At 34.1% G+C, this 27,001-nt stretch overlaps 2 protein-coding genes and 1 pseudogene across 3 annotated transcripts; all 3 read right to left on the minus strand.

Moving 5' to 3' along the window:
• Positions 1-2,398: 2,398 nt before the first annotated feature.
• LOC122423189 lies at positions 2,399-9,294 on the minus strand (annotated as a pseudogene).
• Positions 9,295-12,397: 3,103 nt separating this feature from the next.
• LOC122423605 (olfactory receptor 6C1) lies at positions 12,398-13,465 on the minus strand. The gene has a single exon (XM_043440827.1). The coding sequence runs from the start codon at positions 13,425-13,427 to the stop codon at positions 12,486-12,488; it is 942 nt and encodes a 313-aa protein (XP_043296762.1). The 5' UTR covers positions 13,428-13,465; the 3' UTR covers positions 12,398-12,485.
• A 4,856-nt stretch (positions 13,466-18,321) lies between these two features.
• LOC122423611 (olfactory receptor 6C3-like) lies at positions 18,322-22,090 on the minus strand. 2 transcript variants are annotated; one of them, XM_043440844.1, is made up of 2 exons: positions 21,185-22,090; positions 18,322-18,351 (listed from the first exon to the last, which is right to left on the minus strand). In XM_043440844.1, exons 1-2 carry the CDS (start codon positions 22,088-22,090, stop codon positions 18,322-18,324), a joined length of 936 nt encoding a protein of 311 aa, XP_043296779.1. The 2 variants fall into 2 exon arrangements, with proteins under 2 accessions (XP_043296779.1, XP_043296778.1); XM_043440843.1 differs by lacking the exon at positions 18,322-18,351 and having other exon boundaries at positions 21,152-22,090.
• Positions 22,091-27,001: the final 4,911 nt, after the last annotated feature.

Here is a 27,001-nt window from a genome sequence, read left to right on the forward strand (position 1 = left end):
ATTGCATTGATTCATTGCAATAACCTTATGTTATCTTTGAAAAAATGGACAATGAGAGATTAATTATTATAAACAAAAGCATACAGCTAGTTAAAGGTCAAATTGGAATTCTATACTTTTTCCTCCTGAAACTGAAGCATGTGTTACTTATCAGGCATATATTCAATGAGCAGGACCAAACTCAGAGTAATTTTCTGAAAATAATAAATTAGTGTGACAAACAGGAAACATAAACAGACTCATTCTTCAGAATCCTTGGTATATACAGGAAGGAATGGCACCCCCAAATTATTCATTATTTGTTTCACCTGATGAACTGCTAAGCTAAGAATTAAGAAATCAGTGCTAAGGAAAGGAAAGTTTTCATTGGCTTTAACTTTACAATCTTACCTCTATTTCTACAAACGCATCACATTAAGTGGCAGAAACTATTAAAAAATATTGGTAGCTATTTCAAGTTTAGGTTAAAATATTTAGCATTTGTAAAAATACTCTGTCTCAACACATTTGCAATTATCTTCTTTCTATAGCTATTTTTCTTTGATGCATTTTGCTTTGTAGCCATGGGAGCAAAAATGGTGAAGGATAGCAAGATATCATTACTGTGGTTCTTTATGGACATGATCTTTGTATGGATTTTTAACCTGCATAAGCCACATGCTGTTTTATCACAACATATGCCCATGGCTCATGGGAAATATTCCAGTGAATCAAATGTGCCAACAGAGCCAAGAGGAAAATACTCTAAGGATTATACATATGTTATCAATATTTGTACCAATATTGAATTAGGAAACTTGGTGGACGATGTCCAAAGAGATAGAAAAGCATGAGAAGTAGGGCAGAAACATATGGAATAATTGCAAAATTTTGGGAAGAGGTTTTCTGAATTTGGTAAATCAGGATTTCCCTAAAGTATAGACATTTATTGATCTTGCTGACTATCTCATGTGTAAACACTACATTTCCTTTCTTGTGTAATAAAATGTCCCCATAAAGTCGCTCACTAAGTTACTAAGTATAAAATAAAGTATTCAAAAGATTAAATAGAGCACAATGAAAAGTAGAATGAGATACAATATCATGCTCAGTGAATTCCCATAGAAGGCATGAGAAAAGTTGGATTAAATAAATTTTAAAGTCTTCAATATGTTCCAAGAATTTTCACAGGTCATTTTACTTAATAATGGTGCTAATTGTTGAGAACTATCTACTTTCCAGAGGCCTCTTTTCATTTGATTGGTGGGCTGGGTTCTGGTAATTAACAAAACCATAAAACCTAGGAAATCTGCAAACATTTACAATTCAGATTCCTTTAATCTAATTTTAGAAATGACCAAAAAAACTCCACATCTGTTGACTCAATCACTGCTATTCATTCAACAAACATTGAGAAACTGCTGTCTTAGACACTATAGGAACACTGTAGACACAATAGACTCAAAATAGATATGAACCCAGCTTTTCTCAGCTTGCTGAGGAATCTCCAAACACAAATCTGAGGACAGACATCTTCAGAAAAGATTGGAGAGGCCCCCAGAGTCTCTAGGTGGACTGAGCAGTGATGGTTTTGCCTGAACAAATCCAGCTTTAAAAGACTGGGAGAGGTGGCTGTTTCATCAAATGTGTACATAACAACACCAATTTACAAGGGACATAAAGAAGAGAAAACGATGCAAATAAAATGAATCTCAAAAAATAGACCCTAAATAAATGTAGGTTTATGAACACTTGACAAAGATTTCAAAGTAATTATCACAGACATGAGTATTAAGTTCTGGAAAGTGTCAGTGTTTTAGTTATATTATATTTATTTTTAATTATTTGATTATAAATATAATTTACTATGCATTTTTGTAGAATTCACATATAACTTCTATAAAAATACATAATATCATGATCAATATTTACCTTCAATATATATATTGAATTTCACAAAATAAAAACCTCTACTTTAAAAGTCCAATGCACGAATACATATTATCTCTTTGGACTGAATTTTGTGTACTATCACACAGAATATATTGCTTCTCTAAACCATAGGAAACTAACAGTTTTCACCTTGAAAATACATAGGAAATTAAACTCTACATTTGAGTACAGTGTGGCACTTCATAGGATCTTTTCAGGGACTGATTAACAGAATTAAAATGATCTTTTCACAACACACTTTGTCTTAAAGAAATACATTTCAATCTACAAAAATTCTGTAGGAGGAGTAACTTTATATATTTTGAAATGTCGATAAGCAATGCACTGGAAAAACTTAGCTTGGAAGTGAACGTAACAGATTAGGAAATTAATAACTGTCATGTGGCAGCTTAACAGGCTATAAAGAGCAGAGGTAGTTATTAATGAATAAATGGTTAGGAATTTCAGGATTTAACCTAATTGTTCTTTAAAGTGTCCTATATTTTTGACCCAAAAAAAATTTATTGGCAGAAAAGACTGCTTTATAGACCATGTCTTTGAAGGCTTGTTTCACTTGCTGGTTTCTCAGAGTATAGATGAAGGGGTTCAGCATGGGGGCCACAGAGGTATTGAGAATAGCTACTCCTTTTGTCAATGATGCCTTTTCTTTGGCTGAGGGATTAGCATACATGAATATGCAGCTTCCGTAGGAGATGGAGATGACAATCATGTGAGAGGAACAAGTGGAGAAGGCCTTTTTCCTCTGACTGGCAGATGGGATTCTCAAAACAGTCCTGACAATGTACATATAAGACAAAATCACTAGGGCCAAAGTGAACAGCAAGGTAACCAAAGCAAAGTATAAACCAGTTATTTCTAGGAACCATGTATCTGAAAAAGACAATTGTAAAAGGGGGAAATAGTCACACAAAAAGTGATCAGTGACATTGGGAGCACAGTAATCCAGCTGGAGGAGAAGCATAAGGGGCGGGAAAACGGTCAGAAACCCACTGAGCCAAGCGCAGACCACAAGCAGGCTGCAGAGTTTCCTGCTCATGATGGTTGTGTAATGCAGGGGCCTGCAGATGGCAACATAGGACAATGGCAATTAGAATGTAAAATTCAGTCACACCCTCCATGAAAATAGAGAAAAATAGCTGGGCTGCACAATTGTAAGAAATGGTCTTGTCCCTGGTGATAACTGCCTCCAGAAATCTAGGGATGCACACAGCAGTAAAGGAGATTTCTAAGAAAGAGAAATTTTGGAGGAAAAAATACATGGGCGTCTGGAGATGGGAGTCCACCCAGGTTAGGGTGGTGGTAGTCAGGCTTCCAGGGACACTAAATACATATGTGATGGATAAAAAGAGGAAAATCACAATCGGAAGGTCAGGATCATCAGAAAGGCCTAGGAGGACAAACTCTGTGATCACGGTGTGGTTCACTTTTCTCTCTTTTTTTCTGGTTTTTTTCTTCTTTTAAACATACTTAGGTGGAAAGCACATTAAAGGGAAGAGATGAAAGAGATAACTCATTGTGACCAATATCATCATCATTAATGCAGTTCTAAAACACTCTCTAAAATTCATGTCAATGGTATTTTATTTTGATTATCTTATTTGCATTATTACTTAAAACATATTTGTGAATCCTGCTTCACATACTAATTATCTGATTCTAAATCTAGCAGATGATAGGTAATCTTCATGCAATAAGTTGCATTATAGAGAGATGATAAGTGAAATAAATCAATGCTTTTTTGCTTTGTCCAATTAAATCATTGTAATTTTGTTGGAATAATCCTATAAAATATATGTTTTTCTTTGTTTCTGTCATGTATTTATTAGAAGATACTACTACCTAAAACAGAAATGGATGATCTCACTTCCTTCACAAGATAAAAATGAAACTTAAAAAACTAAAGTAACAACCCAATACTTTTATGATATAAGTAATTAATGTTTACTTAGCAAATAAAATAAATGTTTAGTGATGAAATAATTTAATTACTAATTTTATTTTATTAGTATTTATGAATGTAATTATCAAGATAATATGAGAACACTGTATATATTTTACATATGTATTTACAATAAATAGAATAAATAACCTAATTATTTTATTTAATAGTGAACATATTCACTTATTCAATGATTTGTCTTATAATTCCACTGAAATCATTAATATTTGGCATCTACTATGATTTTGTAGGAATGTACATATGGAAACAGTTTTATGTTTTAGATTAAAATGATATGCAGTGCTTATATACTCTTTATTTTGCACTGAAACACAAATTGAAAAGTAATTCCTTGCCTCAGATCTTAGCAGTTCTGTTACCCATATTGTAGCCCAGTGCATTTTCTGCTTGAATATCGTCTCTTAGCTATTAAGCTTTATGAAAAAATGTTTTATTCCCTTGCAGTTCTGCTCCACATTTTTCATTTACATGAGATGACTGATACAAAGGGATATTCCAGATATGTATAGCAAAGCCTCGCCTATGCATTCACACCTCTCCAGTTAATTCCCAGCTCTGCTGCATACATCTTTCTGTGTATTTGGTTTGCTAAAAATCGTGAAAACTCCCTTCTCCTTATTTCATATATTCATACTTCTGCTATGAAAAATAGAATGCAAAATAATTGCTTCTCTGCTAGACACTACCAAATGTCACACTAATCAAATTGGATTTTTTTCTCTGTTTTATGATGATTCATGAGAATAAAAATGTTCAGAAACCTTAAGAAGATGTAGAAATATACTATTCTCTTCAGTAACATTGATCTAGAAATTTAAGGGAGAAATATTTACAGAAAGAATTGCAAGGGATATTGCAACATTTAGTTTTACAAGTATAGATTCTGGTGTCTCTAGGACTAGGCTCTGGGGTCCCTCTGGTTGCACTAAAAGCCAAATACTCAAATCTAGTTGTTTTGACCTATGAAGAAAGACATGTATTGATCTCCTAGGAACAAAGCAAAGTCCAGGCTACATCTGTGTTCTGCTGTGGACCATGGGGGATTTCTGGAAGGCCCCCTTGGCGTTCCCAGTAACCTCCTGACTCTCCTCTATAGCAATGTCCCTTGAGAATGGTTATGTTCATCCTACAGAAGACCTCAATGATGACATCTACAAAACAATCACTTTCATTAATCACAATTATTTATTTCATGAGTAATAAAATAGATGTAAAACCTTACAAAATATACTCAACCTACTTTATTTTTAATCTTTATACATGAACATTTTCTACATATACAAATTTTTTGCTTATCCTTTGACTTTATTATTTTTGGAACTTCACAAAAAAAGGTTATTTCACATTTCTAAGTTATATGATAACTATTATAATGCACATAATGTCCTCACAGTTTTTAAAAATTGCTGTTACATAGGTTAACTGAATAACCTATGATATCCTCACTATCGATACCAATATTAATTACAGTGTCAATTTTGTCCATCTTATTTTTCATCTTGGCCTTTGCAAGTCTTTATCATGTCTGACATACTAGTGAGAAATATCACAAAATACAAATATTTTCTTTCTTTCAGGTTCTAGTCAGTGAATTATTGTTCCTTATTTCCTTTGTTGTTATTTTCATTTTTCCCCAATACTTTGATAGTGAAAATTATATGTAATCAGCTAATAATATGCCATACATTGCTATATAATTATTAATATATAAATGACACATATCATAGAATAGCTACTTTATATTAAATACATTTATATATTTCAATGAAATAACTTTATTTAACATAAAGAATACAATAATGAATTTATATAATAAAATAATAATAGAGTCACTAATGCAGAACTAGATGACTGCTGGGGGGAAGTCTGCATGAGAATTATTTACTGGAAGAGAGGCATTAGGAAAGAGTACAAAGAAAAATAGAAGAAAATGATAGCATAACTCGTATCTGTGACAGGACATGTACTGTTTTTATTTAACTCAGGAAAGGAGCATTTTGGCAGATGTGTCTCTATATCACAAGGACTGATACCTTTGTCCATTTCATCTTTTTTTCAACTCTATTGAGACACAATTGACACATAACATCGTGTAAGTTTAAAATGTACATGTTGATTTTATTTATTTTTATGTTAATTATATACACATATACTGTGAAATGATTATCACAGTGGGTTAGTAAACATATCTATCACTCACATAGTTCCTATTTACTTTTTTTGTGGTGAGAGAATTTAAGATTACTCTCTCAGCAATTTTCAATTATATAACACAGTATTCTGATATCAGCTTTGTGGTGATAGCGATATGATGAATGCCTTTACCCTAAGAGCCCAATTAACAAGCAGCAAGGTGACTAGATTAAACCCTCATCTTCATGACAGAGGCTTAATCCAGGTTTAGATCTGGGGTTTTTTTTTTTCTTTTGCAATGATACTCCAGAAATATGTTGAATTGATTTTTTTTCATCCTTAATATCCATTGTTGATCAATGGCTGGAGCCATTATTTTTTGTGGTACAGAATGGCTCTATTATTTTTAATCTGCTTTCCAATAAGAATTTTGTGCCATAATATTGCTAACACTTTATACATTTTTCCTGTTTCTTGACAGTCAGGGATGATAGTTTGAAGTTATCTGTTTTTATTGATTAATGTTAACACTATAAAATTAAGCAAACACAAGTTTTTTGTTTGTTGTGTTTTTTCAAATCAGTCTCTTATGTTGGCTATTATAGCTCACAACCTCATGCAATTACAGAACTTTTCTGAGCATCAATTTACATATTTGTAAAAATAAGTAGTGTCTAATCTGCCAATTAGTTCTGAAGTTTAAATAATTATTTTTTAAAATATGTGAAAACAAATATTTAGACAATCACCATTACTCTTACACTACCTGGAGTTTTATAGGAATACTATAAATAATACATATTTCTTGTAGAGAGCATTTATTCTTTTAGTTCATATTCTGAACTAGGTATGTCAATTTATACCTGGAATGAAGAATTGTTCAATATACAAAAATCAATCAATGTGAGACACTACTTTAACAGAACAAAGGATAAAAATCACATGAGTATCTCAATATATGTAGAAAAAGCATTTGGCAAAATTCAAAAAGCTTTCAAGATAAAATCTCTCAACAAACTAGTAATAGAAGTTACCTCGACACAACAAAGAGCATATATGAAAAGCCCACAGCTAGTATTATCTGTTGTTGTTGTTCAGTTGCTAAGTTGTAACCAACTGTATGTGACCCCATGGAATGTAGCATTCCAGGATCCTGTCCTTCACCATCTTCCAGAGTTCACTCAGATTTATGTCCATTGAGCTGGTGATGCTATCTGACTATCTCATTCCTTTGCTGCCTCCTTCTCCTTTTGCCTTCAAGCTTTCCCAGCAACAGGGTCTTTCCAATGAGTTGTCTCTTAGCATCAGGTGGCCAAAGTACTGGAGCTTCAGCTTCAGCGTCAGTATTTCCAGTGAATATCGAGGGTTGATTTTCTTTAGGATTAACTGGTTTGATCTCCCTGTAGTACAAAGGACTCTTAAGAGTCTTCTCCAGCATCACAGTTCGAAGTCACCAATTTTTTGGTGCTCAGTCTTTATAATCCAACTCTCACATCCATACATGACTACTGGAAAGACCGTAGCTTTGACTATACAGACCTTAGTTGGCAAAGTGATGTCTGTACTTCTTAATACACTGAGTTTGTCATAGCTTTTCTTCCAAAGAACAAGTGTCTTTTATTTACATGGCTGCAGTCACCATACACAGCCAAAAAAATTTTGGAGCCCGGGAAAATAAAACCTGTCACTGTTTCTACTTTTTTCCCCATCGATTTGCCATGAAGTGATGGTGCTGGATGCCATGCTGTTAGCTTTTGGAATGTTGAGTTTTAAGCCAGCTTTTTCACTCTCTTTTTTCACCCTCATCAAAAGGATGAAACACTATACTCAAAAGTTAAAAACTGAAAGCTTTTTTTTTTCTAAAATTAGAAACAAGCAAGGAGGCCCTAATATTTAATATAGTACAGAAAGTACTAGTCAGGATAATTGGACAAAACTGATCAATCAATAAACCAGTCATCTCTATTGCAGGTGACATGATTTATAATAGAAAACTCTACACACTTTGTTAAAAAGTTTTAAAGTTGCAGAAGATAGAATCAGCATTAAAAATTTAAGTTGCATTTTTATACTATTAATAAGCTATCTGAAAAAGAAATTAAGTAAAAAATGAAAGTTGCAATAGTACCAAAAGGAATAAGATACTTGGGAATAAACTTAACTAAAGAGGTAGAAGATATATACACTGAAAAATGCAAAACTTTGATGAAACTAAAGACATAAACACATGGGAAAACATTCAGTGCTCATGGATTAGGAAACTTATGTATATGTCCTCCTCCCCAACAAAATCGACAGATTCAGTGCAATCCTGTCAAACACCAATGGCATTATTTTTTTACAGAAACAGAAAAAAAAAATTCTAAAATTTATAAGGAATCACAAAAGACCATGAATAGTCAAATAAATCTTAAGGATAAAAACTAAAGCTGGATTCCAGATTTCAAAATATATTGAAAGCTATGATAATTAAATTGATAGAGTACTAGCATAATAGCCATCTTAACCAATTACACAGCATGGGGAGCCCAGTAGGCACTCAGGTACATACAGTCAAATGATATTTGAAAAGGGTGCCAAAAACCCATGGAGGGGAAAAGACAGTCTTTTCAAAGAGTCATTATGGGAAAATTGGGCACTTACAAGCAAAAGAAGGAAATTCTACCCTTACCTTTCACTGCACACAAAATCAACTCAAAAGAGATTAAAGCTTAAACATAAGACATAAAGTTTTAAAAGTCTTTAGAAGAAACCATAGGGGAAAAGCTGCATGATATTGGACTGGGCAATGATTTAATGGATGTGACCCCAGGAGGATAGGCAACAAAAGTAGATAGAACAGTGGGATTACATCAAAATAAGAAGCACTTTCACCACCAAAGAAAGAGTCGACAACTTAGAGTAAAGAAACAACCTATAGAATAGAAAAGAATATTACAAACACTGTACCCGATAAGGGGTTAATGTCTAAAATATGTACGAAAGTCTTACAACTCAGTAGAACAAAACCAGGACAAACCCCCAAAATCTAATAGCTTAATTAATAAAAGGACTAAGGCTCAAGTATACATTTTTCCAAAGAAGACAAACAAGTATAAGGAGATAAATGGCCAACAGATATATGCTAGATGCTTAATGCCACTAATGTTCAGAGAAAGGAAGATCAGGAGGACAATGTTAAATACCTCACACCTATCAGGATGGCTGTTATCAAGGTGATAAAAGACAAGTGTTGAAGACAGTATGGAGAATTTAGAATCCAGATCCATTGTCGGTGGGAATGCTCATTGTGCAGCCACTATGAGAAACGGCACAGATTTTCTTCAAAAATTAAAAACAGAACAACCATGTTATCTTGCAACACCATTTCCAGATATGTATTTAAAATAATTGAAATCAGGGTATCTAAGTGGTAGCATTTTCATGTTCCCTGCAGCAGTATTCACAATTGTTAAGACATGGAAACAACCTACATGTCTAGGGAAGGATGGATGGACACAGAAATTACGGTAAATGCACTTAATGGAATAGTATTGGACTATTATTCAGCCCTAAAAAAGGAACAGTATCCCAATATATAGAACAGAATGGATGAAGCGTGAGGGTCTTATGCTAAGTATAATAAGCCAGTCATAAAATGTTAAAAACCACATGAATTCACCTAGGTGATAAACCTCAAATTCTCAAACTCATAGATTCAGATAGTGGAATGGTGCTTGCCAGGCGGTAGAGGGAGAGGGAAATGTGGGTATTGCTAATCAATTGACATAAAATTTGTGATGGTTAACACTGTGTTGTGTTTTTAAACTATTAAGTGGATGAATCTCATATTAAGAGTTCTTATCACCTCAAAAGTATAATCTGTATATATCTGTAATGGTTAGATATGCAGGATAATGTTAATAATCATTATTATAATTTATTGATAGCTAATTATGTTATATGCTTTACAAATTCATTTTCATTTCTATAGTAAGTTATGTAGACCTGGCTTACCTGAACTTACACCTGATTCACTGATGGGGAAATATGTGCTTAGAGGTTGTAGAGGCCTGAAGTCTGTCAGATATTCACCTTATATAATATACAAATAGTGTTTGACAGAGGATAGAAAGAAATGGAGAACCTGCTATTAACTTACCTTTAACATTTGAATCCCCTTCAATTTTCCATCACTCCCATCCTCACCTCTCCCTTTTTTTTTTTTTGTTAAAGAAAACCTGCAGTATATCTCTCAAGTGTGTATATCTCTTAATGATTATGAGAATGTTGTACCACTAATTAGGTTTATATTTTCTATTACTAAAATGTGGTTTATATAAATGAGGGGTTTTTGGTATCTGTAGAACCTTCACCTACACACGTACACCCACCTTTCCAAATACTTTAGGCACTTATTAAGGCCTTAATAAGTGGAAAAGTATTTTAGCAGATGAAATCATAATTTTCTATAAAGAGGGGAGATTTTGTTTTGTTATCAAGATTTTAGCTTCTACAAAACTTAAGTGATTTTGTTATAAAATAATTTAAGGTAGAAATAAACAAATAAATATTTTAGGGATTAAATAATTTAGATATATACCCTGTCTCAAACTAGTCCTGAACTTCAGAAGGAGCTGTGTATATATTTCAGCCAGATCAGAAAATGGAGCTTACTTTCTGTGGAATTGGAGAAAGTGAACTTAATCCTACATATGTAAAATGGCTATTTCTTCACCATATTCTACTACATATGTATGTGTTTACTGACTTCTATTGAGTTACTATGGGATTTGGAAATAAATAGTTATATATCGATCACTATATTTACAAAATTACATATTGTTAAAAGACTATGTTTTGAATTAATGAAGAAATTATTCAGTTCAGTTCAATTGCTCAGTTGTGTCTGACTCTTTGCAACCCCATGGACTGCAGCACGCCAGGCCTCCCTGTCCATCACCAACTCCCGGAGTCTACCCAAACCCATGTCCATTGAGTCGGTGATGCCATCCAACCATCTCATCCTCTGTCATCCCCTTCTCCTCTTGCCTTCAATCTTTCCCAGCATTAGGGTCTTTTCAAATGAGTCAGCTCTTCGCATCAGGTACAAAGTATTGAAGTTTCAGCTTCAGCATCAGTCCTTCCAATGAACACCCAGGACTGATCTCCATCAGGATGGACTGGTTGGCTCTTCTTGCCGTCCAAGGGACTCTCAAGAGTCTTCTCCAACACTACAGTTCAAAAGCTTTAATTCTTTGGTGTTTAGCTTTCTTTATAGTCCAACTCTCACCTCCATACATGACCACTGGGAAAACCTTAGCCTTGACTAGACACACCTTTGTTGGCAAAGCAATGTCTCTGCTTTTTAATACGCTGTCTAGGGTGGTCACAACTTTTGTTCCAAGGAGCAAGTGTCTTTTAATTTCATGGCTGCAGTCACCATCTACAGTGATTTTGGAGCCCAAAAAAATAAAGTCAGGCACTGTTTCCCCATCTATTTGCCATGAAGTGATAGGACCAGATACCATGATCTTTTTTTTCTGAATGTTGAGTTTTAAGCCAACTTTTTTTACTCTCCTCTTTCACTTTCATCAAGAGGCTCTCTAGTTCTTCTTCACTTTCTGCCGTAAGGGTGGAGAAGAAATTATTAGGACATACCTTATTAAAGTGTGCCATAAATAATCTCTCTGTTTACAAATGAAAATATTCACATTTTTCAATAAACTATACAGCATTTAAAAACATTTACCCAGATAAATAGTGAAGGGACTTCCCTGAAGCTCTAGTGGCTAAGAATCCATCTGCCAATCAGGAGACACAAGTACAGTCCCTGGTACAGGAAGATCCCATATACCATGGAACAGTTAGGTCCCTCCACCACAACTACTGAGCCAGCTCTCTAGAGCCCACCAGCTGCAACCACTGATGCCATGAACACAATTAAGGAAGTCTGCATGCCTAGAGCCCTTGCTCCACAACAAGAGAAGCTACTGCGAAAAGAAACCCATGCACTGCTACAGAGTAGCTCCATCTTGCCTCAACAAGAGAAAGCCTATGAGCAGCAATGAAGATTCAGTGCAGTCAACAAATAAATAATAGACACATTTTTAAAAACTATAAAATGGTAAAAAGAGTTTCTGTCAAATATACTGTAAATGCAATTCATAAGATTATATTTCCTGTGCTGAGTAAACTAAATATCACATCCAAACTCAAAACAGGAATTTATATTAAACAATTTTTAATTTAAGAAGTTGCAACTAACAAAATGTTCAGAAGAATGAGAGTCAGAAAGACATAAGAAAAGCTGTTTAAATTGAATGAGAAATATATAAACAAACATGATTTTAAACTCCTAGGAATAAAAAGAATAAACAAGGCTGACAGGGAAGCCATTGTGATTTGAATAAGTTATTAGAATTCTTGATTATATATTTCTTAAAGTTGCCCTGCAAAGTCTCTAATTTATTATAGTACATCATTTAGTTTCCTTCTGAAAGATAGTCTTTCTTGCCATGTCCAGGAAGGCTTGCTTGACTTGCTGATTCCGTAGGCTGTAAATGAAGGGGTTCAGCATGGGGGCTACTGAGGTGTTTAGCACAGCCACTCCCTTGCTCAAAGACACCCTATCCCGTGCTGAGGGTTTAATATACATAAAAATGCAGCTGCCATAAGAGATGGAGATGACAATCATGTGGGAGGAACATGTGGAAAAGGCCTTTGTCCTCTGACTAGTAGAAGGAATTCTTAAAATTGTTCTGATGATGAATGTATAGGACAGAATTATTAAAGCTAAAGTGAACATTAGAGTAAACACAGCACAGGAAAATCCCATCATTTCGAGGAAGTTTGTGTCTGAACAAGACAGTTGAAGCAAAGGAAAATAATCACAGGTAAAATGGTCAATAATATTAGACCTACAGTAATCAAGGTTTAAGAGCAACATGAGTGCAGGGAATATGATTAAGAATGAAACTAGCCAGGAAGAGAAGACAAGCAGTGTGCAGACTCTGTGGTTCATGATGGTCATGTAATGCAGGGGTTTGCAGATGGCAATGTAACGGTCATAGGACATGGCAGCCAGAAGGTAAAACTCAGTGACTCCCAAGAGAATGAAAAAAAATAACTGAGCAATGCAATCATTAAAAGAGATGGTTTTATCTCCTGTAATGATGGTGGCCAGGAACTTGGGTATACTGACAGTTGTGAATGATACTTCTAAGATGGAGAAATTTCTGAGGAAGAAATACATGGGGGTTTGGAGGTGGGCATCCAGCAGGGTCAGGGTGATAATGGTCAGGTTCCCAGTGATGCTGAGCGTGTAGGTGATGAGCAGAAAGACAAAGATCACAACCTGAACTTGTGGGTCATCTGACAGTCCCAGGAGGATAAACTCTATTCTTTCTGTATGGTTCCTCATTCTTCAGTTGCTTGTTTGTTTTTCTCCTTCCAGGAGATCTACAAAAGAAACCACAAGGAATATACTAGAAGAGAGGATTACCAAATATCCTAGTATAGACCTAGAATTTGATGAAATTAGTATGTCGTTTCACCTTCAGGGGAAATTTAAAGCAAGTTGATAATAACATTGATCCTTAAGTTTCCTCTGTTTAATAAGTAAAAAAACTCTTTGATTAAGGGAACTTTAAAACAGTAAATATCACAAAGCTTGTAGGGCAAGAATTTGTTTCTATACTTTTCTGACACCAAATACTACCTGTGAACTTTCAGAAACATACCCACCAGGTTTCATGAGAATTGCCTTTGTGCTAATATTCCAGTGCCTACACAGTTTTCCTCCCATGTAACTTAAAAGCTTAATTATATTGAGAATCTTTAAAATGGAAAAGATATTGCAATTTTTAATAAAAAATGACTATTTTGTCCTTGGCTTCTCTGGTGGCTCAGAGGTAAAGTACCTGCCTGCGATATAGGAGAAGCAGGAGAAGCAGGTTTGATCCCTGGGTTGGAAAGATCCCTGGAGAAGGAAATGGCAACCCACTCCAGGATTCCTGCCTGGGAATGGAGAGAGGAGCCTGGCATGCTCAGTCCACAGGGACGCAAAGGAGTTGAACACAACTTAGTGACTAAACAACAACAAAACAGCCAATCAAGTTTTGTTAACACCCAGTTTTTTCCTTTTTTTAAGATTTTTATATGTGAACCATTTTAAAAATCTTTATTGAATTTGTTAGAATATTTTTTTTCTGTTGAGTGTTTTTTTGGCCATGATGCATGTGGGATCCTAGATTCCCCATCAGGAATCCAACCAGCACCCCCTTCATTGCAAGGCAAAGTCTTAACCACTGGACCACCAAGGAAGTCTTCATTTTTTTCAACTCTTACTACCTCACTGGAAGTCAGAAATGTTAAAGTCACTGCCACTGGCAACTGCAGGTTTTAGAGATAGAGGGGGAAATGAGATACACAATAATGTAAGCTTAAGGTTGATATCATCTTAATCCCTGGCAACATTTTATAATATTACAGCATAACTATGTGTCATCATTATGGACTTTATTCTCATACAACCCATTTCCCTTTATATTTAAAATATTACTTAAATGTTATTATTATGCTGATGATTAATAAGTAAGATAATTGCCCTTCAAGAAAGCAAATGTTAATAATATGTTTATTAGTATATGTTTTGGAAATAATGAGTTTTAATTTTTCTTTTTTGGGGGGTAAAATTTAAATGATATTACAGAAGACTGAGGATATGTAGGTTTGAATCCAATTCACTTACTAAGTCTGAAAGTCACTCAGTCCCTTCATGCCCCATCTATAAATACACACTAATATAAGTCTATCTCATAAAGTTATTTTGACCATTAAGTGAGCAAATACATGTGAAGCATTTTGAAAAATGCTTATCATTTAATAAAACCCATATAAGGCGTTGTTCAATGGAGAAAACATTCCCTAACCACTGAGCTGACAACATTTGGGATTTAGATGTTGTGCTATGTAAAAACTTACATCTGAGATAAGTAGTAGTGCATAAATTTAGCATCAAGAGAGTCACATGATAACAATAACAGCAACAGCAATGAAAATAGAGTAGAATCACCTGACTATAGAGTGCCCGTTGGGCATTCTGGGAAAGTGAATCTTATCCTCATTCTTCCACTTTGGGCACATGATCACTTCTCCCAACACAGTGTATCTGCCTTCTCTACTCATCACTGCTCCCCTACTTTCCACAAACAATTCACTTCTCTCATCTTCAGCTAGGATTTGATCACCACATTTGAGGCATGTTAGATATTTGCCAAGACATCAGCATTGCTACCAGTGGCCTCTTCATTTCTCTGCTCCTCATTACTATTAGTAACCTTTCTGAGAAAGACTGTGAAGGTTGTATTAAATAAAATATATGTATGTGACTAGCATAGAGGGTAGAATATTTGAATGATTTTCAAATCACCTTCTTCCTTATTCCCGAACAGATGTAATACTCATGATATGAGTTCTGTAGGAATTTATATTCATCCTTTCAAACCCACCTCACATACTACAGAATCTCTTGTGAACTCCTCTCTGGTCTGTGTAGGACCAAGTCTTACCTTCAAAGCTATGGCAACATGATCCAGTGCCTAGTATAGTGAGAGTAGATTTAAGATAAACACTTAGCTAAGTAAGTAAGTAATGCTGTTTGTTGTTGAATTTCATACTGCCACTAAATGCAACTCGCCATTCTAAGCCAAATTCTAGACTATATTTCATGTCAGTTCTATCTTTATTTATGAGATGTATTTTCCTACTTTACCTGCTTTTTAGGATGCATTATCTGCTTAAGTTAAATACCCTGTATTGAGTAATTTATAACAAATAACATGTAAAGGAAGCTAAATTTTTTATATATAATTTAAAAATTGTAAAATATTATTTCAAAATTAATATCCTTGATTTCTTTACAATTCATTCTTTTAATGAACTCTACTCCTGCTCAGTAACATCACTCTTCCTTCATCAGAATTTGCCTTTCATTGAGAGCACTAGTTTTTCATAACACTTTGAAGTCACAAGGTACATTCTCATAAACTGACAAATTTTGGTTTCAATCTCAAGATTGAAATTTATGCAATAACCTACAGGCATTGGAGAGTCAGGTTTCTTTTTAATTATATTACTATTATATGATGAACTATGTGTCATTGCACTGTATTTTTAAGCCTATTTCAACTTCATTACATATTCATTTTCCTCTTACGTTTCCTCATAATTACAATTATTTGATGAACTATAATATCATGATTTACACTTTTTGCTGCTGACTAAACTTGAGACAGAATGTATGAAGAGCTGTGAAGAAAGATATTAGTAGACATTAGAAGAATTCATATGAGCATTACTGGTAATGGACACTAACATAGTCTTATAGGACCAGAGAAAACAGGCTTAGGCAAATTTTAGCAAGAGACAATTTAATAGCATAAAATTGGAAGTGGTATATGAAACTTTGTATGTAAAAAAAATTATGAAAATGCAATGGATTTTACTCATTTATTAACATCAAATAAGCCTGATAAAAATTTATCAGCATTCATTCCTTCATTCATCAGCCTTTTGAGAGAAACACATTTCAGTGTTTAACAGGGTACATAAGATTCCAAAAGATTTAAACCATCCAAGGGATGTATTCATGCAGAATATGAACTATATCTCCAAGTATTTAACTCATGTTTTAAGCTTTTATTTCTGAACGCAAGTCCATATTTCTCCCCAGAAATTGTGGTTTAGGTTGCTAAACTTTGTATTTCCTTCCACTCATTTCATAAAAATTAAGTCTTACTTGTTTTCTGAGAATCCTTGAGACAGACTCTTTGAGCTATTCAAAATTAAAATTAGCAATATTATTTCTAATTTGTTAATAAGATGACTGCAAATCATTTTCAAAATGTCATTCTGAAAATATTCCGATATCCTGCCCTTCCTAAACCCCCATTATCATGTTAACATTGACAATGAAACTGTAGATAAATGTAGGATTTCTTTGATACCCAACTTGAAAAAGAGACCCATATTAATGAACACATTCTTTCCAAAGCAATAAAAGATATTCCTTTGAGAGACTGAGATAGGCATCTTAGATTGGGTCCATTTTATTTCCGGTGTGCTTTGTTGTTTTTAGAAATGTTTTTGCACACTGGGAGGAAAAATCTCTTAGTAATGCAATGACTTTGAAGGTACACTTGGTACAACTTTTACTGCATCTACCAATTCTCTCTTCTTCAGTTAAACTTCATTGCAGGTCATTAGAAAACTTTGACAAATCATACCAGAAAAACAATGTGCTTCATTCATCATATCATTATTTCCTTGTACTTTGTGAGTTTAAAGGGTATGTTAGGGTTTAGGTTAATGCAGTAAGAAAAGGGCAGTTGTTTAATTACATGTTTTATGTAACATTTAGTTTGGCTTCATATTATCCTGGACACTACTCAGTCATTCTGAACTTTGGGCCATGACACTGGATCCTTTAAGAATTTGTCTCATCTTGAATGAAGCAAAGACTCCTCAGGAGAACCAGTCAAGTGGTTGGAAGGATTGTTTCATTAGATTTTTTTTCCCCACAATTATTTTAGAGGACTATTTCCTTGAAGAAATCTGATTAATTTACATTTCTTTATTTCAATAGGGATAGGCAGGTTCAATTCTCAGCATACGTACCAGTGTTCACAGAGACAACACAAGAGGAAAAAGAGATGATAAATCACATTTAATAAGAAGTCCAGAAATAGTATCATTAATATCTTTGGAGGTTTGTGGTGAATACCAATTCATAACCTCACCCTTTCAGTTCATTTGTTAGTGATCAATAATTTAAACAATGAAGGGAAAGTAAATCAACAAAAATTATTACTATTATTATGTTAAGATTATTAACATGCTATTAATTCCTTAGTTATAGCATTCTAGGGTAAATTTTTATCACACAAAATATATGTGCATTGCAGTAAGAAAAACATGAATTAAAAATATGAATGGGCCATTAATGGATGTATGACTCTGGATGAGCTAATTGATTTTTTTTTGCTAATTAATTTTTTAAGCTTCAGTTGTCTGTGTTTAAAATGGAGTTGAAATTTCAAAAGTATTTCTTAGAAATAATTGCAATAACATAAATGAAATTATTCTAAAATCATGTGACACAATATATGTTAAGAATACTAATTTTCTTTATTTTTATTTACTTTAATTTTTTTTATTGTAATTAATTCTCAACACTGGGAAGGATAATCATAGCAATTATGTTTTAGAAAAAGGTATCACTTATTTCAGTGAGATAATAACTTTTGTATTTTATTTCATTTAGCCCTTATAACATACCTATGAATCTTTAATCTTTATTCCCAAATAAATAACTAGACTAAGTTAGGTTATGTACCTTAGATGTATTATATACCTAGTAAAGAATATACCAGAAATTAAAGTCTATTCTGTTAAACAAATTACTGCTAAGCCTATATTCAGTTAGAAACAAACAACAGAAATAATAATTACCTGCCTTTATTGAATAGTGAGGGCTTCCCTGGTGGCTCAGTGGTAAAGTATCTGCCTGCCAATTGAGGAGACAGTGGTTCGATCCCTGGGTGGGGAAGATCCCCTGGAGAAGGAAATGGCAACCCACTCCAGTATTCTTGACTGGAGAATTCTGTGGACAGAGGAGTGGGCTATATAGACCTTGGGGTCACAAAGAGTTGGACATAACTGAGTGACTAACATTTCCGCTTCCACAGCAAAGTGAATCAGTTATACATATACATACATCCACTCTTTTTTAGATTCTCTTTCCATCCAGGTATTGCAGAGTATTGAGTACAGTTGCCTGTGCTGTATAGCAAGGTCTTATCCTATTTAATTTGTTGAGAAGATAAGTAATAAATCAATGATAAAATTTGAGAGACTATCACTGCTATCTATTTGCCAAACTTACCTCTGATTTTTGTATAAGTTCGCTAACATTCGAATGGCTGCAATGTAAACATATTAGCAACTACTATGGTTGTAATCCATTTCCGCAAAAAAACGTTTCTTCTCATTGCACAAATTTACTTTCCATTGTCAAAGTTTTTCTCCTAAATTTCTCTTTTGTTCTGAGAGGAAATGTTTATTTGACAATAGAGAATGCGAAAAAGTAAATATATGCAAGATAAAAAAATATCAGGTGTTTAAACATCCTCTGGAATCGTTTCTGTATAGATTTTAAGTAGCAAAAGCTACTTAATGTTTTACCTATTCTCTCTCCTACAGGCTCAAGGGACCTAATTCAGCGAGTTAAAATTGCCAAAACAGAAATGCGCACAAAACACGAAGGAATATAAAACATAAGACACATTAGTATTGGAATTAGAAAAGAAAGCTTGAGAACAGTACCCAATGAGACCAAAACAAGCAAACAAAAACCAACACTAAGTGTGAAGCCTTTTCCCTTGAGATCATTTTTAGACTGATATTAGCAACCAATTATGTTAATTCCAGTACTGATTTCTACCCAATACTCCATGTCATTTTTTTAAACTAGTAACCTACCACATTTAACTAACTACAGTCATTAACTCCATTATTTTTAATCTGTCTTCCAGCAAAAAATTGTGTTACCATTATACTGCTATACATTAAAAGTATAATAGTTTATACTTTTTTCCTACTCCTTCTGTTGCTCAGCACAACAGGAATTGAAGAGTATCTTGTTTTGATTAAAGCTTTAATCTGTATGCCAAGCATAACTTCAGGAGTTAGTACCCTGGGTAAATAGACTATCATTATATTAATATAAACACACCCAAGGAAAATGATGGGGGTGAAAGGCAATAGAATCATGCAGGTCCTTAGAAAACGCTGTGTAAAATTTGCAGGTCCTGACAGAGTTTCAAACAAGTATACAGTCAAACATATAAACACTTTTTGTTTGCCTTTTCAAATTGAGCCATCATATTGGTTAGATTGGATGGAGAAGGCAAGGGCAACCTACTCCAGTATTCTTGCCTGGGAAATCCCATCGACAGAGGAGCCTGGAGGGCTACAGTCTATGAGGTCACAGAAGAGTCAGACATGACTAAACAGCTGCAGCAGCATTTATTAGTTAGGCAAATCACTCAGGCAAAACACTCAGATTTTCTGGGCATCTGTTTACACATTTGTGTAAGAGGTATTCATGCCTAATTTGTCACACAACCTGTCAGACGGCTCAGTGGGAAGGAATCCACCTGCCAGTGCAGGAGATGCCGGAGACTCGAGTTTGATCCCTGGGTCAGGAAGGTCCCCTGGAGGAGGAAATGGCAGCCCACTCCTGTATTCTTGCCTGGGAAATCCCATGGACAGAGGAGCCTGGCGGGCTACAATCCATGGGTTGAAAAAAGTCGGATGCAAGTTAGTGACTGAGTACACGTGCAATCTGCCATATACCTGTAAGATTGCATAAGATATGAAACAGAACATACTTAATTCAGCGTACATAATGGAATGAATGCTCTCTATAGAAGAAATGTTATTCAAGAAATTCCTGTTAAATTTTCAGGTGGCATTGGGGTCATGGTAGCTGTCTAACTATTCCTTTTTATGTATTTATGTAAAAATGTAGATACATAAGGACAGTATATAAAATACACATAACACATGCCTTCAGCATAACTAAGAATTATGAGACATTATGAACTTCTTGTTATCTGAAAGTAGGAAAATAAATATCCAAGTACATCAGATGAGTGGAAAGAACTGGACAGATACTGCAGATAGTGTGCCAAAAATATGGTTGTTGATTATTTCATATCTTACAACTTTAAGAAATTGCCATATTAGTACCAAAAGATAAAATTTAAGAGTAAGCTGATTAAAACAATGTTTACTCCTTTAGAAATTACCATATTAAATATTTTTATTAAATACTATATTTTTATTATTCAGAATAATGGATAAAACAATTTATGCTCTAAAGCTACTGGTTTTCTATTTGGAATTGCAAGTCAGTGATTATATGGAAGCTATCGATAGCTTGAAAGGAAGACATAGCATAGTCAATTCCATTAAAAAGGAAGTTTGAGCTAATGAGCTCAGCAGTGCAGATGATATCTGTGAGATGGCGCTAGGTGGATACTGTAGAAGTTAAATTGCATTCATTCATGTTAATAAACACTTTCATTTATTTCTAGAAAATATCACTTTATACACCAAGTTTTGGAAAGCTTGTTTTACTGGCTCGTTCCTCAAGGTATAAATAAAAGGATTTAACATGGGGGCAATTGAAGTGTTGAGAATAGCCACTCCTTTGGTCAATGAAGCTCTTTCTTTCGCTGAAGGCTTGACATACATGAATATACAGCTTCCATAGGAAATGGAAATGACAATCATGTGAGAGGAACATGTGGAGAAAGCCTTTTTCCTCTGAGTAGCCAATGGTATTTTCAAAATGGTGCTAATAATGCATATGTAAGATAGAATCACTAATGCCAATGTGAAGAGCAGAGTCACAAAAGCAAAGTAAAAGCCAATCGTCTCTAAAAGCCATGTATCTGAGCATGAGAGTTGCAAAATGGGGAAGTAATCACAAGAGAAGTGATCAATTATGTTGGAAGCACAGAAATCTAGCTGAAGGATAAGCATGAGTGGTGGAAAAATGGTAAGAAATCCCCATAGCCATGAACTAAAGACCAGCAAGATGCAGATTTTCTTGTTCATGATCGTGGTGTAATGCAGAGGCTTGCAGATGGCAACATACCGATCATAAGACATGGCCGTGAGAAGGAAAAACTCAGACACACCCATGAAGATGAAGAAAAACAATTGAGCCAAGCAATTGTTATAGGAAATAGTCTTGACTTTAGTAATGATTGCCCCCAAAAACCTGGGGATAGAAACACTGGTGAATGTAATCTCTAAGAAGGAGAAATTCCGGAGGAAATAATACATCGGAGTCTTTAGATGGCAGTCTGTTAAAGTGAGGATGATGATGGTTAGGTTTCCAGCAACACTCAATACATAAGCCAGAAATAAAAAGATAAAAATGACAACCTGAAGCTCTGGGTTGTCTGATATGCCCAAGAGGACGAATTCTGTCAGCATTGTGTGGTTTCTCATACTGATTTTACTGTCTTTAAGCCAAATCTGTTGGTATAAAACAAAACAAAGAATAAGTGAATAGTAAAGGAATTGAAGATTTAACTATTGGAATTATTAGCTTTCATTAAAGGAAGCACTGGACCTTTTTCCCTGTAAGAATTTTTGCAATATCCCCTCCTCCTACTAAAGCAAAATACTTTACACATTGTCTATTAAAGAGAAAAATCTATTTACAGGTCTATGTTAAAAGTCCCCACATTAGTGATTTGACATAAAACCTTTGCCTCTGCTGCTGGTGCTAAGTCGCTTCAGTCGTGTCCAACTCTGTGCGATCCCACAGACGGCAGCCCACCAGGCTCCTCTGTCCCTGGGATTCTCCAGGCAAGAACACTGGAGTGGGTTGCCATTTCCTTCTCCATAGGACTAAATTTTCTATGTGAGCAAATATCTTTTAATTACATTTTCTACAACCATATTTACTAGCCAAGTCTGTAGTTTAAATATTAAGACATTAGTCTCTAGTTTCCAGGATGCTGTGCTTATAGGATTGAAATATCTAATTTTGAGTTATGGTTCTGATACTATGTACAAACTGTATTGGCTTAGAAGGCTTCGGTGGCAACTGATGACCCAATGACAATTCCTGAGCTTAATAATAGCTATGATTTTTTCTTTCTTAGTATATATTTCTTCAATATGCCCAAAATAAATAAATGTGTTTACAACCACATATACATAGAACTAGAATTGCCTTGCTTATAAATAAGAACAAAGTTCTATATTATAGGAAAGAAGAAATTAGAGACATTGATTAATGCCCACATAGAGCTATATCAATATTGCATTTCTATGACATACTGATCCTTTTATATCATTTTTACATCTCTTTAAATTTACAGCTGTCTCATTTTTTAAATTTTGCTATATTTACTCTTTTTACCCTTATGTGTCTGAGGACAGGACAGAACACAAGAGGGAGCCTTCTGATGCCAACATATCCCATTAACTTCTTTCTAGGAGGCTAAATCATTAGAATAAATAAAATTCTGTTTAAGATTTACTGTCTAGGAACCAAAACTGTTCAAAAGTAATCTATATAATTTTTATTCATCTTGATCTCTCTTTATTCTTAGCAACCAGACCTGTATCTGTAAGCTCTTATTAATATTTATTTTCTTTTTATAGCAGGCACTAGAACAGTCAACAGGTGATAAGTATCAAAGTTGTATAGTGCCTCCTTTTTTCTCTTTAAGTCCTTCCTAACAATCAGCATTTTCTTCCTTTAAGAATAAACATATTTTGTTATACAAATTAGCAAAATTGGCAGATCAAAAGGCAGAAACTATTGCTGTATTTTGAACAATGATTGAAATATTGAAATACAAAGCAAGTAATAGTAAATATGTTAAAGAGTAAATAGTAAATATGTTAAAAAGTAAATATGTTAATTTATTCTGACAAAATAAACTTCTGGGTGGAAAAAAGGTGAAATACACATTTAAAAACTGGGAACACTCCTACTTTCTGATACATCTAATGATTCCAGTCAGAAATATAATCCCAGATTTTCTTTACTTAAAATATTTCCAAAAAGTTAGGAGATTTTTTGGTCATTATCTCATCCTTGTCTCTATTACATAAAAGTATCTTACATAGAGAAAACACAGACTTGATTTCATGAATATTTTCTATAAACTCTGCTACAATTTTTTTTTTTCATTTCTTTCATCTTGCCATATAAAAGTAAACATTGTCCTGACTGAAATTTTAAGAAATTACTCTTGGAATCCTGAGAGTTCTTGAAGGAAAAGTTCAAGAAACACTGCTTAATGGTTGGAAGATAGAACATTTCAAAGCTCCCTGGATAAGATGAAGATTGACTATTACCAAAAGATTAAACAATTTTACCTTCTCTGGTCACTGCTTAAATCTCTGAAACCAGAGGGAAGATAGAAAGGGTATAAGGAGAAATAATTCAAGAAATGTAGTGAAGTCATGACATGCACTTTTCCAGAAACTAATGAATAGAGCAGGATAAAAGCAAAAGGGTGCCAACCAGTTGGTTTTCCTGTGGTTGGACTTAATTTTTCTAATGAGCACATGGCACTCAGTCCACACTTGGGAGATAATTTATCCTCAGTTCCTTTGGGGTGGGTTGAATACAGGGCTGAGTTACACCACAGTGGACCCTTCACTAAGCGTAGTACCTATGTTTCATTCATTTTAACATCTCCACCAGCACAAAGTAGAATGAATGAATAAAGAAAGCATTTTAATATCCTTAAAAATAAGAAGAGTACTTGAAACTTCAGTATTTTTCATTCTAACACATGCTTAATGTTATGAGGATCAAGTATGAGAGAACCAGCATCAAATCAGCACTTTGTGACATATGGAATGGCCCTTATGTTCCCAGATGAATTTTTGTTTGCCCTCAAAGCTTAAAATTATATAGTGTCAAATGTTTGTACTGTGTTCTGCTACATATTTTTCATAATCCATGAACAGTATACGTTTCCATATATTTGTGTCTTCTTCAATTTTTTTACAATGTTATATAATTTTAGATCTACAGATCTTTCACCTTCTTTGTCAGATTTATTCTTAAGTATTTTATTGTTTCTGTGTTGTTATAAATGGAATTTAAATGTTACTTTTTTTCAGATAGTATGTTGTTATCATATACAAGCACAGCTGGTATTTGTATGTATATTTTTTATCCTGCAATTTTGCTGAATTTGTTGATTAACTCTTAACAGTTCTCTTGGGTTTTCCATATATAATATATCATCTGAAAAGAAACATTTTTAATTTTTCTTTGATTTTGATGCCTTTTATTTCTTTTTCTTTCTTGATTGTTCTAGCCAGGACTACCAGTACTGTGGTGAATAGGAGTGGTGAACAAGAACACCATTGTCTTGTTGCTAATCTTCAAGGAAAATCTTTTAAACCTCCTCACTGTGTATGATGTTATGCAGTTGTCATATATGGCCTTTTTTATGTTGAGGCACATTGTTTTTTTTGAGGTATGTTCTTTCTGTATTCAATTTGTCGAGATTTTGTTGTTTTCTGATTTTTCTTCATCTTGTTTCATTAGATGAAGATGTAATTAGCATATACATTATTTGAACTTAAGGTGGTGATGGTGTCGTTCAGTCACTCAGTCATGTCTGACTTTTTGCAACCCCATGGACTGCAGCATGCCAGGCTTCCCTGTCCTTCACCAACACCCAGAGTTTGCTCAAACTCATGTCCATTAAGTTGGTGATGCCATCCAACCATCTCATCCTCTGTTGTCCCCTTCTCCTCCTACTTCAGTCTTTCCCAGCATCAGGGTCTTTTCTAATGAGCTGGTTCTTCACAAGAGGTGGCCAAAGTATTTGAGTTTCAGCTTCATCATCAGTCCTTCCAATGAATATTCAAGACTGATTTCCTTTAGGATTGACTGGTTTGATCTCCTTGCATCCCAAGGGACTTTCAAGAGTCTTCTCCAATACCACAGTTCATAAGCATCAGTTCTTCAGTGTTCAGCCTTCTTTATGTACAATTTGACTCACATACATGAAAAGATTACCACAATATGTTTAATGAAAATCCATCATTTCATATCAATTCTAGGTTAAAGAAAAAATTATTTTTCTTTGTGATAAGAATTCTTAGGATTTACTCTCTAAATAACATTAATATGCAATATGCAGCAGTGTTAAATATAGCAATCATGCTATACATTACACCATTGGTAATTATTTAGACTTATAACAAGAAATTTTTACCTTTGACCACCTTAGTCATCATACAAAGACAATGCATTTTTATTGCTTGTATTCCAAGCATGTGCATTTCATCTTCATGACTCATTTATTCTGTAAGTGGAATTGTGTACCTCTTCACCTGTTTCAACCATCCCTTAACCCCATTCCATCTTTTTTCTCTGTATCTATTACACATTTCGGTTGTGTTATATTTGTTCATTTGTAGTTTTTTTTATATATGTCACATGTAATTCAAATCATATGGTACTTATTTTCCTCTGTCACATATATTTCACATATTACACTCTCTAGGTCCATTCATGTTATCCCAAATGCAAGATATCATTTTTTTTTTATGGCTGAGTAATATTGTGTTTATATTTTAATCTATTCATCTATTGATAGGAGTTTGGGTTGCTTCCATATTTTGACTATTGTGAGTAATGTTGCAGTGAAAATAAGGGTACATGAATCTTTTCAAAATAGTGTTTTGTTTTTAAATACAAGAAGTAAAATTGCTGGATCCTATGCAAGATTTATTTTTTTTATTTTTTTTCTAGTCTTTTACCTTTATTTTATAGGTGAAGAAATGTGGATATAAGAGAAATAAAGAATCTTGCCCAAATATTAGTAATAAGCAGCAGCAAAACTAAGGTTCCTAATCCAATGTTCTAGCTGCCAGGCCATACTATTTTTAATCCTTTTAAGAAGACCCAAAATGTTTTCCATAGTGGCTGCACCAAGTTACATTCCCAGCAACAGTGCAAAGAATTCCCTTTTCTCCATATCCTCACCAACACTTATTTTTGTTATCTTCTTAACGACAGCCATCTTGACAGGTGTAGATGATATCTAATTGTGGTTATGATTTGCATTTCCCTCTTGATTAGTGATACAGAGCACATTTTCACGTGCTATTGATCTTCTTCCTTGGAAAATGTCTATTCAGGTCCTATGTCCACTATTAATTGTTTGTTTATTTTTATGTTGAGATGTAGGAGTCTTGTGTACTTTTGGATATTAATCTTTTATGAGACTGTTGTTTGCAAATAGCTTTTTCCATTCAGTAGGCAGTTTCTTCTCTTTGTTGATAGTTTCCTTCACTGTTCAAAATGTTTTAGTTTGATGTGGTCCCATTTGTTTATTTTTGCTTTTGTTGCCCTTGTTTAGAAGATAT

This window comes from Cervus canadensis, chromosome 21, assembly GCF_019320065.1.
Source record: "Cervus canadensis isolate Bull #8, Minnesota chromosome 21, ASM1932006v1, whole genome shotgun sequence".
NCBI classification, from domain to species: domain Eukaryota; kingdom Metazoa; phylum Chordata; class Mammalia; order Artiodactyla; family Cervidae; genus Cervus; species Cervus canadensis.

Bases quoted from the DNA above. Each gene is read 5' to 3' on its own strand.
- LOC122423605 (XM_043440827.1), bottom strand. From the start codon at position 13,427: ATGAGGAACCATACAGAAAGAATAGAGTTTATCCTCCTGGGACTGTCA.
- LOC122423611 (XM_043440843.1), bottom strand. From the start codon at position 22,090: ATGAGAAACCACACAATGCTGACAGAATTCGTCCTCTTGGGCATATCA.